This window comes from Agelaius tricolor, unplaced genomic scaffold (genome assembly GCF_023055355.1).
Source record: "Agelaius tricolor isolate 1412-34295 unplaced genomic scaffold, bAgeTri1.0.p SCAF_2, whole genome shotgun sequence".
NCBI classification, from domain to species: domain Eukaryota; kingdom Metazoa; phylum Chordata; class Aves; order Passeriformes; family Icteridae; genus Agelaius; species Agelaius tricolor.
The window spans coordinates 5,478,391-5,492,487 of record NW_027269262.1 but is presented as its reverse complement, the minus strand read 5'-3'; the positions used below and the strand labels follow the sequence as shown (position 1 = coordinate 5,492,487).

The 14,097-nt window shown below is 36.8% G+C and overlaps 1 protein-coding gene across 1 annotated transcript in view; it reads left to right on the top strand.

Annotated features, from left to right (window-relative positions):
* KDM1B (lysine demethylase 1B) overlaps positions 1 to 14,097 on the top strand; it is a 27,558-nt gene extending 13,461 nt beyond the window's left edge. Inside the window, exons 13-22 of the mRNA XM_071451184.1 lie at positions 224 to 361; positions 1,825 to 1,996; positions 2,809 to 2,936; positions 4,396 to 4,527; positions 4,902 to 4,976; positions 5,847 to 5,963; positions 6,797 to 6,922; positions 8,403 to 8,525; positions 10,487 to 10,639; positions 11,200 to 14,097. Of these exons, the coding sequence (XP_071307285.1) occupies positions 224 to 361; positions 1,825 to 1,996; positions 2,809 to 2,936; positions 4,396 to 4,527; positions 4,902 to 4,976; positions 5,847 to 5,963; positions 6,797 to 6,922; positions 8,403 to 8,525; positions 10,487 to 10,639; positions 11,200 to 11,283 (1,248 nt within the window). The 3' untranslated portion in view covers positions 11,284 to 14,097. The remainder of the gene's footprint in view (positions 1 to 223; positions 362 to 1,824; positions 1,997 to 2,808; positions 2,937 to 4,395; positions 4,528 to 4,901; positions 4,977 to 5,846; positions 5,964 to 6,796; positions 6,923 to 8,402; positions 8,526 to 10,486; positions 10,640 to 11,199) is intronic.

Sequence of the window (14,097 nt, the reverse complement as noted above, 5' to 3'; positions counted from 1 at the left end):
ATACTTATATGTGTATATCCCAAAGTGTAACCTTTCTAAGATGATTTAAATGCGTAAATGAACTACAAATAATACAGAAATGAAAAAAAGTGTTAAGATTGCTAACATTGCTGGATTGCTCAGGGTTTTTTTTTGTGTTTTGTTTTCTCCTTTGCTCTGGAGTTGAACAAATATGTTTAATAGAATTAAATCTTGCAATTTACTAAGCTGCATTTTGCCACAGGTCATTGTTTTAGAAGCTAAGGACAGAATTGGTGGCCGAGTGTGGGACGACAAGACATTCACAGGAGTCACTGTTGGAAGAGGCGCACAAATCGTCAATGGATGTGTCAACAACCCAATGGCACTAATGTGTGAGCAAGTGGGTTCCTGCAGTGGTCATGATTATCACTAGTGAAAAACTTGTTAAAGCCAGGCTCAGATGGCTGGGTAAGGGTGGGAGTCCTTTTTTTGTGACATGATTAAAATCGTGTTCTGCATTGTAAGTAAACCCCATGTTGCTAATATATCTTTGATAACAGTTGGGAACAGAGAAAGGCTCTAGAATGGTTTCAGGGACATTATGTAAAAAAAGCAAGGTGGCTTCAGCTTCAGAACCAGAAGAAACCATTTTTTTCCTCTTTTCTACAGGTAGCAACATGGAAGGTCCCCCAGCAGCTTTCCTTAGGGCTGGGAAAGGCTTTACTGGGGGAGGATACTGCTTTTGTGATGGATTTGCCTTTGCTGCCTCTCAAATTCTAGTACAATTTTGCTCTAGTTAAGATTAACATGTCTAACACTAAATTGCTACTGATGCAAACATGCTGCAGTTAAATTTCTTTAAAAATTCTTATTACTTTCTGGTTTGGTTTTGGTTTTTTGGAGGTAGGAATCTGAATTTCTCCATGTGGAATCTGAGTATGGGTTTTCCTCCGAGACATGTGCAAATCCAGCCCACGCCATTTCAATTGTTTAGTGCCCTATAGTGCCATGAAGAAATTCTGGTTTTTATAAAAAATGTTTTATTTATGAAATGAGGAACAATGACTTCTGGATAGACTTCAGATACTCATCCCTTTGTGGTCATTTAATGTAATTTTTCATTGAAAATACAGCTGTATTTTAAGATTTGCAGTGGTGACCAACAGCCTAGAGAGATGTGAGGATACGTGAAAAACATTGGAGCATGTCCTAAGTAAAAAGTCCCTAGGAAGAAATTAGCACTGTATTTGTGCTATTTTTTCTGGATTGACTCTGTAGAATGCAAAACCATCTTTATTTGAATTTAGCTCTGTTGTGTTTTCAATGCAGGTTGGACAAGCAAAGCAAGGTTTAATTCCAAATAATTTCTTTCTTTGCTTGGTTGTTAATAACATTGGTGGTTAACTGGCAATCAATATCCTGTCAATTTCTGAATTCAGCGAACTGTTTGGGCCTCAGACACCAGAAAGTTGTAGAAAGTAACTGATTTTAATTGTGACTTAGAAAATAAATTGAGGTAGAAAAAAAGGAGACTGGTTCATCATGTTTGTTTACCAGACTAAATTTCTGTACTGCAACTTTCCCTTGCCTGACAGGAAAGTTCCAGAGAAAGTTTCTGTGAATCCCCAATAAAGGAAAGGATGGAAAAGTGGGAAAAAAACAATTTGTGGACAATTAACAGATAGAAGGATTGTTGATATTCCAGTTTGAAGAGAGCAAGATTTACTCTGACTAATGTTGTTGATGTTTTTTAAATGTTATCACTTAAATGTGAGGCACTCACCTTAGGTTAAGTAACTTTGAGTGGGCTGGGTGCTGTAGTTTTCCATACTTAAAAAAGCAATAAAATGTCTTTTTCTTAAGCTTGGCATTAAAATGCACAAACTAGGGGAGAAATGTGACTTGATCCAGGAAGGTGGAAGGATAACAGATCCCACTATTGATAAACGTATGGACTTTCATTTCAATGCCATCCTAGATGTCGTCTCTGAGTGGAGAAAAGATAAAACCCAACATCAAGATGTTCCTCTTGGTGGTAAGTGAGACATGTATTGCAAAGTGAAGATGTTGGCTGTGTTCATAAAGTTCTATATTAAATTGGCTCTTACATCAGATGTGTTGAGAAGTCTGTGGCTGTCCATCTGACCTGAAATCCAATAGATATTTCTGATATTGTATCTTGTTTCCATGAGGTAGCTTTTTTTAAGTAGTGTCACTAGCAGTTCAAAAGACTTGCTTCTGGCTGAAGCAGGCCATGCTAGACTTAGCTCTTATACTTTTTGACTAATCTGCCTAAAAAAGAGCCTGATCAAAGCCTTCTGCTTGCAAGAATAGTCCCATCTCCATTGGTAACGCCTCCTACCACACTCACAGCTTGCAAACTCAACAGCAAAAAATAAACTTGCTCAGAAATGTCTGCCTCCCAAATCTCTTCAGCATGGATTCTGTAAGACAGAATTAGTAACTCCTATGTTCTTCAGTGAGCCCTAGATCAAATTTCTCAGTTCTTTGATTTTGTAAAAATTAATCAGGATTTATTTGCAAGGATACTCCATTATCTTAAAGTGTATTTTACCTGAAATCTTCAACTCTACATTGATGATAGCTAAACAAATAATTTCTCTCCTGTTTCACTCAGAAACCTGTGAGTAAAGGACAAAGTTATACTCTATCAGTGAAAAGATCTTGTGGTTTTGATTTTCTATTTTTAAAATGATAAGAAAAACATCTTGGTACAAATTAGCAATAAACATGAAAATCTTGTGATCCACGGAACAGCACGTTGAAATGCAGTAGCACTTCTGACAAATTGTCATATATTCTTATTTTAAATGTGTTCTTTCACAGAAAAAATACAAGAGATCTATAAAGCTTTTATTCAGGAGTCTGGTATCCAGTTCAGTGAGCTGGAAGAAAAAGTACTGCAGTTCCATCTCAGTAATTTGGAATATGCCTGCGGCAGCAATCTCTCTCAGGTGGGTTTTGACAGCTGTGTTCTGAAGTGACTGAGCTTCACTGAAGACAGAGTCAGAAGTAACACTGAGAAATCACCTGATCCATTCTATGGCCCTAGAGGAAGAATCAGCTATCCTGACTATTTCTACTACACCCACAACCTGTTGTTTGAAAGCACTGAGACACTGACTCCAACACTGCCTTATTTAATCTGACGGAAGCTCCTGATGTGCTTCCAGTGAGATGCTCTTTAAGTAGAAGTTGAGAGTAGATGGTTAGAAGGGAGCTGGGCATTTTGCTGAGATGCTGAGTGATAGGATTCACAGGAGAGTTACTCCTCCTCAGATGCTGGGTGTGACTTCTGCTTCTCAGCTCTGTTTAGAAACTGAGGTATTTCTCTACCCTCCTATGTATCTTGAGAATAAAGGCATTTGACTCCTGAAGTGTTCCAACCTCCTGGTGGTGAGCCCCAGTTCACCACTCCTAGGAACTCTCTTGGCTACCTGACACTTGGCTGCCCTCTTGACTTCAGTTTTAGCCAAGCAGCTCCAGGAAATACAAAAGTATCATGTTGTTGGCAGTGCATTGTTTACTCGGTCCTGTTGCTACATTTAAAGACATTTAGTGTCAATTGTACTACAGCAGTGGGACAGCTGACTGATATGTGCAGATGCACAAATCTGAACTGAGAAGCACACAAGAACATAACAAAATTCTGCAAGACAATGCTATACCAGAGCAATCACTGGAAAATATTTTGAGATGTCAAATTTTCATATTCCGTGAGTGCCCAGGGGAATTAAGAAAGATGCAAAAATCTATCTTACCTTCAATTTTGAAATCAAAATATGATTGATTTTATGCATCTGCAATGATAAGAATTGGCATCTGAATAGTAGTTTGAGAATTGTTTCAGATTTTTCGCTGCTAAGTGGCAATTGCTTAGTGCAAATACTACTGTTTTATTAACTATAAGGTTGCAGGGGCTGGAGGACAAAGTCAATGAAAGGTATCATGGAACAACCTCCAAAGTGACAGAAAAATTCCATTGAGTTGGGTTTTTTTTGTGTCTTATTTTCCTCTTCCTGTTGGGAAATAAACTATTTCCATTTTTATATGAAGTCCTAAGGCTGTAAAATCTGATTGCTTTGCTAGGTACAGTCAACTGAAATAAATGCACTGCAATTCACCTGGATTTTTGTAATATTTTCCTTGTTTTCTCTACTAAGCAGTACCATTAATTCTCTGCTAGTGACCAACAACCCCTATTATGACTTTCCTTAATCCAGCAATTCGTGTTATATACTAGCATTAGGCAAATAAGCATTTTGATTTTGTCAGCATTGCCATAAATTCTGGTGATACACTTTTTTTCCCCAGTTGCAAAGGGGCTAGGGTGGCTTCTTTTAAAGTGTGGAACTTTTTATAGTACCCATGTCCCCTCACCAGTAGAAACAGCCAGTTATGTTCTGTCCACAGGTATCTGCACGCTCATGGGACCACAATGAATTTTTTGCCCAGTTTGCTGGAGATCACACTCTTTTAACTGTGGGATATTCAACTGTGATTGATAAGTTGGCAGAAGGGCTGGACATCCGGCTGAATTTCCCAGTGAGTCTGGAAAACATTGATGCAGTGCCTGTCTTGGATTGCTTTGAAACACCCAGTCATGTATTTGCAAATCTGTGCCTGTGACTGTTCAACTTGTCTTTAAAAAGAACCAAGAGGACAATTTCAACATTTCTGAAATTCTCTCTGAGGACTATCAGTACCTAAATATTATTATATGATCTTACATGTTAGAATCATGATGATTTTTCTTTTTCAGCTTCATGAAGGCTATTTTTTGTCTTTCCGAATTTCTCTGGAAATTTGTGCTATTCACTTCCTAGATTGCTGACAAGTGCTATTTTAGCTGTTATTGCTGGAATTTGCATTGCATATGTACATTTTGTAGTATACTCTCTCAATGTGTCTTTTAATAGGTTCAGAGCATTGACTATTCTGGTGAAGAAGTGCAGATCACTACTGCAGATGGAACAGTGTGGACAACACAAAAGGTACCAAGTAGACTCCAAGACTAAGAATTTTAGAGAACACACAGTACATGTCCTTTTTTTTTCTTTCTCTCAGAATACTATTTAGTCCATTTTTTCCCCATTCAAAGATGAATGCTCATGTCTTTTAGTGGCCTTTGTTTGGGTGTCCTAGAGCCTCATTTTTGGTGAGCATGCTTGAGATTTCAGTATGAGTTGACTTGAAAAACGAAGGACTATAAAGGGTAGTACTAAAAATGTGAAGAAGTAGATTTTTTCTTTGAAATGACATTTACGTTATCTAGTTCCATTCCCTGCTCAGCTTTACCCCCTTTAGCATATGTATCATGTTAAAATTTCCAGGATTTGACAACCCCTATTTCTCAGTCTCTCTTATTCCTTGTGTCCCCACCTTCTTCATGCTGAGTAATTTAGCTTTCAGTAATTTTTAAAACGATACATAAACTTGATAAAGATTGGATTGGCATCAACAGTGTTACTGAGTCTATTTTAAAGAGAAGGAATCTCTGAAGGAATTCAAACCAAACCAAATCACTGACTTTCTATCTCTCATTTCAAACAGACCGTTTAGTTAATCTGAGAGCCATTGACTGTCATTTACTGAAGTATTGGTAGCATAGTTAGCCACTGTGATACAAGCAGTCCATCAGACTATGACTTAAAATCAGTGAACTGTGGGTTCTGTTCTTACTTGAATGTAAGGCATGTGTTTCCCATTAATGGGAACTAAAACCAGACACTAATCTAGAAATGTCTGGCTCATTATTATGCTGCATCCTACTAGCATAATCCAAGATAGCTAGGAGGATGTTGTGAGGCTTAAGTACTGTATTCAGGTTTTGGTACTGTTGTGATTGTAGCTATTTCTTTCAGGTATTAGTGACTGTACCACTGGCCCTTCTTCAGAAAAATGCCATTCAGTTTAATCCTCCACTGTCAGAAAAAAAAATTAAAGCCATTAATAGTTTGGGAGCGGGAGTCATTGAGAAAGTAAGTGATTTCACATTATCTTTAATCTTCTAATAGAAACATTGGCTGTTTTTCCCCTGTTGCTTTTGCAGTGTATTTTTCAGGGTTTATGCTGCATAAACATACATTTATATTTTACTTGTAGGAGCCCAGGAGAGTAAAATGTTATCAGGGATCACATGTATTTCTGTTTCTTAGATTTCACAACTTAATGGCGTTTTTAAACTGTTCACAGAAGAATTTCATGCCTTAAATATTTTGTTATTAATGTAGATTCATGATGGTCTTGGATCTTTCAATAATGTGTTTATTTCAGGTGATTTTAACCTAGTAAATTCATAAAGTATTTGTGAAGAATACTGAAAGTTGTGTGTTGGACCAGTGTAAAATCTCCTATCCTTTCCCAATACAAAAACACAACCTCTCCTGAAAAGCTCCCCAGTAAGATGTGAGCTTAGAACAAAACAGTAGCAAAGTATTGCCAGAAACAGGATTATGACAATGTTGAAATTTAAAGACAAGATTAAGAAACTCCAAATACAGGATGCCACTCATTTAAGTTACACATTAGGTTTTAAAAAAAATCTGCTGGATTTCTTGAGCATTTTACACAATTACTTCCATTGTGGATTTGATATTCTGTGCATTTGCAATTTATGACATCAGCATTTTTTTTTCTTTGCCTGTCCCCCTTGGAGGACAGGTTCATATATTCTCTGTTGAGACCCACTCATAGGAAGAGCTGTGTCTAAATGAGTGGAAACAGGAAAACACATTAGAAGAACATATACTATATCCTGTTAGGAGTTTTGTGGTACAAAATGCTTAAATTCCATTTTTCTGTATCTTTCTAGATCGCCTTGCAGTTTCCATATAGATTTTGGGACAGTAAAATTCAAGGAGCTGATTTTTTTGGTCATGTTCCACCCAATTCCAGCCAACGTGGGCTCTTTAGTGTCTTCTATGACATGGATCCAGAGGTATGATATATGCCAACTGTGTTTTCTCTTGGCCCTTCATAAACTCAGTTTGAAATCTAGGTGCAATAATTACTAAACAACAAAATTTTTCTTCTTCCCATGCCCCCCCCCCCCCCCCATCTGCAGCTATTCAGAGTAGTGGAATAAGCAGTGTTATTTATCTAGATAAAGCTCATCAATATTTTGTTGTAATAAATGGGAATGTTTGCCATTGTTCAGATACAGACTAATATACAAGCAAGTACATTCTCAATCTCTACTGAAGACAAGTCTGTAATTCTTTACTATAAATCTGCTAATGTGGGAAAAAGGCTACTAGTCACTTCCAGTTTAGGACTCTGTTCCCTTATTAAATCACCTAAAAATCCAGTTAAAAAGATCGTGCTGACTTACTGATGCTTACTGGCTTGCAGTATTCTGAATAACTATTTGGAATAGCAGAAGAAAAGACAAATACCAAGCTGTGTATGAAACTGAGATCTGTAGGGTAGGTTTCACACTCGTCAATTTCAAAGCAAATTGAAACCAGTGGATTGACATCACGTTTCTCTTCCCTGCCAGTCCCAAGCAGATACATCACACATTTATGTTGTACCTCTTCATACTTTTACAACAGCTGCTGCTTAGTACTTGGCAGCAATTAAAAGGCCATTTTGTAACCTGATGTCTCACTCCAAAAGGAGACCATCCTGTGACGTTTGTGCTCTGTTACTGCCTGATTTGTGCCTGTATACAACTTTGCTTAAATGAGTTCTCTCCAGTACTCTTAAGCTCATGCTACCAGAGGTTCACTGTGCTGGTGCTGTCCAGAGACCCTACATATAATGCTTAATTTTCTTCATAGCTATTCTCTACTAGTTATCAAAGTCAGTAACAGAAGAATTATTCCCTCACATAAACAAGAGAGGCAGAGTACTTTAAAGGCACTCAGAACCTGTGGGCTCTCCCTACTCACCTCTTCACCTCTAAAACTTCTGCATGGTAGCAGATGTCATGAAATGGAAGGAAGTAACAGTAGACGTGACCTTTCATTTCTTGGTCCAAAATCTGCTGGTAAGAACCTAGTATTGGTCTAATCAAAAACATATCTAACGAGTATTTAAATAGACTCTCTGTCACCACATTTTTGGAAATGGAGTACAGCTGAGGTGAAAGTTTGGCAGAAAACTGAAGCTTAAGAGGGTGCACAAAGAATAACACTATTAATGTAATTTTTTGGGGGTACAGCCTTTAAGTAGGTAGATAGGAAGTTTTCAGTGAATTCAGCAAGTAGTAAAAGGGGCTGACTGTAACAGATTTGTGAACAAGACATCAGAAGATGTTGTAAATTGAGCATAATTACTGTAGAATATGCACCCTTTGTTCCAAGGAATCAAACCCACTTTTCTCTAGAACAACAGTTGCTTTGCAGCTGGAAAAAGCTTTGCAATACCAATTAAAAGAGACTGTTTATGAAATACTTAATAAGGTCTTGTTTTAGGGCAAAGAAAGCATTTTAATGTCAGTGGTCACCGGAGATGCTGTGACAACCATTAAGAATTTAGATGACCAACAAGTACTGCAACAGTGTATGACTGTACTCCAAGAGCTGTTTAAGGAGCAGGTAAGAGAAGCAAGCTTCTTTTATTAAGACATGAATTAACTTGTCACCAGAATAAAGCTTTCAAGTGTAGTACTTCATGATGTATAGGCAGACCTTTGACAAAACTATTCTTCTTTTCTTGTCAGTTTCAGGGCATAGGTTTTCTTTGAGACATACTAAAAATCACAATTTTTGGTCTTTTGTGTGAAAAATGTATATTGAAATACCTTAGATCTCTCTGAAGGACAGTAGTATATAACTGAAAAATAGAAATGAACTACCATCCTTTAAAATGCTTTTAAAAAGCAAAATTAATTAAAAGCAGTACTTCAGGCAGGTAACACAAAACATACTTACTTTTTTTCTGGTCATCACCACTTCTAATATATGGTAAGATCTTTAAGCTAGATGAATTTGATTTCTGCCTTCTGCCATGCCAACACACCTGAAATTACAACACCCCCAAACCAATCCAATCCAATCCATTTCTCTTCTACTAACTAACAACCCTTTCTCAGCTGTCTTGGGATGGAGGTATGGGCAAAATGATCTAGCAAGGGCCGTACATCCTGAATGTAAAAAACCCTAGATAAAAGTTTCTACCTTTTTTTCTTCCCCCAGATTATCATTAGGATAAAAACAAATCGGAAAATCAGGGAAATCTAGGGCAAACAAAACACTATCACTTAGCCATGTTATTTGCATTCCACTCTAGAGACAATAATGCCTCAATTAATTTACTTCAAACAGATAGATCCCCAGGAATGATTGTGTTCAGGGGTGATCTCTCAAGTTTTACTGATGGTTCAAATGTCAGGACTAATTATCTTGGAAGAACTTCAGTATCTGAAAACTCAACTATTCCTAGAAACATTCACTAGTAATGCTTTATTGTTACAAGAACCACATGCAGTGGAAGTTCACATACCTGTATCTTGATCTCATGTATGATCTCACCTGTATCATTGATCTCAAATGCAGCAAATGGGTCTTTGGTTTCAGTGCCACTCTGGTCCACAGAGTGATTTTCATGGCTGTCTCCATGGTTTACAGCAGTTGTGAATTTCAGTCACCTGAGGACGATGCAGTGGGATTTTTCAAAGACAAAATAGCTTCAGGGGTGCACCAGAGCTACTTCTGGGACATCCATACAACTTGTCATATTTGGATGCTCCTTGTTTTGATCGCTTGAGCTTGAGTTTCTCATATGCTGCCTGAATGGAATTTATCTGTGGATAGCAGATCTTGTGCAAGAGGCAAGCAGAGCTGCTTCTGTTTACTTGTCATGATCTCCTCCAGAGTAAGACACAGTTATAGTTGACTAAGCCTTCATACAAGTGCTACCCAGGCTCTTTTTGGTAGAAATCTGTGGAATTTGCATGCTGCAACGTGACAAAGAATACACAGTATTACTTGTTGTGGCTCAGCCAGATCCTGACTTCCTGGTTTTTGTTTTCTCTCTGAACCTAGTTTTCAAGACGGCTAATTTTCTGATCTTAGATAAATAATCTTATTGATCCATTGGAATAAAATTATCTCCAAAATGAAAATTGAATTTTGACATTTAACAAGCTAGATGTAACAAGCATTATGCCTAACCAAGACAAAAATTGCTTGCATTATACATATGTACATGTTGAACAACATCAGTATTGTAATTGTTTACAAGAGTATGTGTATATGTATTTTAAGGTTTTTTTTCTTGTGTACTTCTAGGTGTATTACAATATGCAGATCTGTTGCATTCAGAATAGTGCAGCTGTGATGTTTCAGGCATCAGGCGAGTCTAGCAAACAAAATTATCTTTGTGGTTAGTACTGTAATAAAAAAAAGGAATTTAATTCTGGAATGTGATCTAATCTGTATCTTAATAATACTAAATACTCCAAAGATTACTAGAAACTGAGAAAAACTGTTGAAAGAAAAACTGTGCAATTCTGAGTTTTTCTTTGCAGTGCTTAACTTCTGTTTTGGTTATGCAGGAGGTTCCTGAGCCAGTGAAGTTTTTTGTTACTCGATGGAGCAATGACCCTTGGCTGCAGATGGCGTACAGCTTTGTGAAAACCGGGGGCAGCGGCGAAGCTTACGACATGATAGCTGAAGACATACAAGGAAAAGTTTTTTTTGCTGGTGAGGTAAGTATCTTTGTTACCATTGATTAGGGCTACTGGGAGCAGTTTCTTATGGAAGATCATCCCTTGTTACCCAACATCATTAATGTAGAGGTAGTATACAAATATTGTTATTTAAATATGCTAATGATTCTTGACACAGAACCCTCTCTATTCGTATTATTACTGGGCATGGGAAGTCTCAAATATTTCAGGTCAGGAGTAAAATGAATTTTTAGTCAAATTGTCTGTTACTCCACTTGTGGGTAAAATAACAAATGCACCATGGTGGTGTAGGGTGCATTCTGTACTGGGGCAGAACTTAACCTACCCCACTAAAGTGCAGATAGCAGAAGAGACTGCTGCTTTTGTAGCTGACTTGCTTGCAAGTTTTGAAGTTGCTAAAATCTTGAGTGTTTCCTTTAATGTTCTACGGAGTTTCCCTGGCTTTTAAAAATGTAGGTATATGCTTAAAGAAAACAAAACAGATCTTATAAACTAACATTTTGTACTATCAGTTTTAGAAACAATTTACTTTTTTTCTTTCTCTGTTTTTTTTTTTTTGGCTTTTTTTTTTGTTACAGGCCACAAATAGGCACTTTCCTCAGACCGTTACAGGAGCTTACTTGAGTGGGGTTCGAGAAGCCAGCAAAATAGCAGCATTTTAAGTACTGAAATTTTGTGTCTATAGATATATTTTTAATTGATTTCTGTGGGTAAAACTATCTTCAAGTTTCCTATTGCTGCCTTTTTCCTACAAGGTACTTGAATAGTATATGGTACCTGAAGATAAAAGTCTTCATCTTCCTTTTCCTCTTTCTCCCCCACCCCATTTTTAGGCCCGGATGATACGTATTGTTGGGGGCTTTTTTCCAGCTAAGGTATTACTAGCAGGAGTAACATTGGAATCATCAGCCACAGCTTGACTAAGAAAACTTTTGTCAAGAGTCCTCTTCTGTATGGCTCAAGTCATGCTATTGTGAACCTTCATTTCAGAAGGTCAGATTAAAACAAGACTAAGTTAACATACAGCATTGAAAATGCTGGCAGTTAGTAATGATATGGGAATTTTCCACTAACTGTGCTTCTCAGGTTGATTATGCTCATAGGAGTTCAAACTGGCATCCAAAAGCCTGGATGGCCTAGAAAAAATCTAGGATTAATGTAGGAAGGAACTCAACTATCACTTTTCCCACTTGCAATCAGTAACCTTTTCTATAATATTTTTTCATATTCTTAGCATCCTCTAAGCAGGCTTTGGGATATGAAGTTTGTTCCTTTAAATAAGAGAGCTGGAACAGTTTACAGTGCAATCATAGAAAGGTTATTGTAGCTGATCAAAACTTGAAAAATTACCTTCTAGCTTACTTTAAAAAACTTTCAATAAGTAGCAGAGTTATTTCAGAGAAATTCTTGTTACAATAATAGGCTAAGAGTTTAGATTTGCTCATTGCTTCTGTAGAACCAGGACAGCTTAAAAATACCATATTGCTATGATTATTTTGAAAAGAAACTTCCACTTGGACTGAATAGAGGAAGTATCTGCTGATTTGACTGTACAGTGAGGGGTGCAGGACTCTAAGTTCCTAATAGCTCAATGAAGTTTTATATTATAAAATAAGTGAAGATGAATGAGGAAAAATATTAACATTCTTATGAAGGGCTGAAACAAGGTGGCTTGCACTTTGACTTGAAGTTTATTTTTATTTCTTTTATTATGAAAGTATTATTAAAAACAACTTGAGAGAGTAATTCAGTAACAGCTAGACATCTATCTAGTAGCTTTTTCATGGGACAGAGAGGAAAATATTTTCCACAGAAATAAGAGAGATGTAACTGGGATACCTATTGTAATACTGTTCCATTATATTGGTATTAATGAAAAAAAAATTAAAATCCACTTTTAGATCTCTTCCCCCACACCTTCTCTGTAACTTGGCTGCATAGATGTCATGATTTCTGAAATGAACATAAGCACTTACTCTATCCTGCCCCATTCTCATGCATTTTCTCTTTTATCAATCCCTTCATCTAAGAATGATACAGTGCTTATTTCCTTAAAGTTGCATCCTTGGAAATAAACAACAGGCAACCTTAAGAAAAATCATAGGATGTTAAGGGGTTGGAATGGACCTTAGCAATCATCTAGTCCCAGTGCCCCCTGCCATGGGCAGGGACACCTCACACTAGACCAGGTTGCTCAAGGCCTTGTTCAGCCTGGCTTTGAACACCAGCAGGGTCCTACTGAATAAATGCAATTCTGCTTTTCAGATATGTAGTATTTTGGTTTTAGAGTAGGTATGATATTGTTAAAACCCTTTATTTAATCTCTAATTTACAAGGTGAAGATGTTTATATAACTAGATGTTTTTCAGATATATATTCTGTTCTGCTTCTTAAAGCTGACTTATATGGACTAATAGGAAGAGTGTAACTGTTCATAATTTTCCTCTACATAAATACTGGTATGTACAGTTTTAAAGTTTTTCCAATTATTAAATTGCAATTTGAAGGCTGCAAGAAGCAAGACAAAGCCTTCTGATGATAAATAACAATCAGGATATCAAATTTTGCTTTTGGCAGTCATTTGCACTTTGTTAATTTCATATATTACAGGCCAACTTATGGCATAACTAGCAAAGATTGAGAGCTATGTATGTTTGTTTGAATTCCAGGTTTCTTTCCCACTTATCATGTATAACAAATTATTAGAAGAGGAGCTTCTGGTGGTGGGAATACAAGCTAATTACTACAAGCCCAAAACCTTATATTCAATGGCTGCTTTAGCTAACCATGCTTAAAAACTTCAGTCAGCTTAGTAACAAACATGTCACATTTCAGGTAGGAATGGTCGGAAAGTTTAGCTCAGCATCCATTTCTCCAGTCCAAAGTTTGTATGAACATGCTTGATGTCATTCTGTTAATTTGTACTTGGGGTTTTCAATTTGACTACATCTTTGCAGCTAGATAAATGCTGTGTTCGAGAGAAGAGGGATGGACATGAAGAAATACTATCACATATGGCTTAGATCATGCACGCTTACAGCATTAAAAAAACTGATAACAAATGGTAAATTTACCAATGGCCTAGTCTACTAATTATGTGTATATTGTTTTGGTGCCAGGGCACTTAAAACTGTTTTGTGCTGCACTGAAGTTTGAGGAGTAAATAAGTATGTTCCATTTTAATTTACGTTCATTTGAAATATGTAAGAACATCAGGCTGGTTCTGAGACTTCATTCTTTAATATTGCCCAAAATTTTTTTAATATCTATGTTAAAATTTATTTCAAGCATGTATGTATTTTTCCTTTTGTGTTTAATTTATTCCCTCAAATAAAGAACTGGGGAATGTTTTCTTTGAGTAGGTTTGTTTAAGTGTTATTAAAAAGATTTGAATGCAGAGCATGACCTGTTACACTTCAGTTCTTCTGTGTGACTATGTTATGGCAGCAGAATAAAACTGTAAAGTATCCATGGGA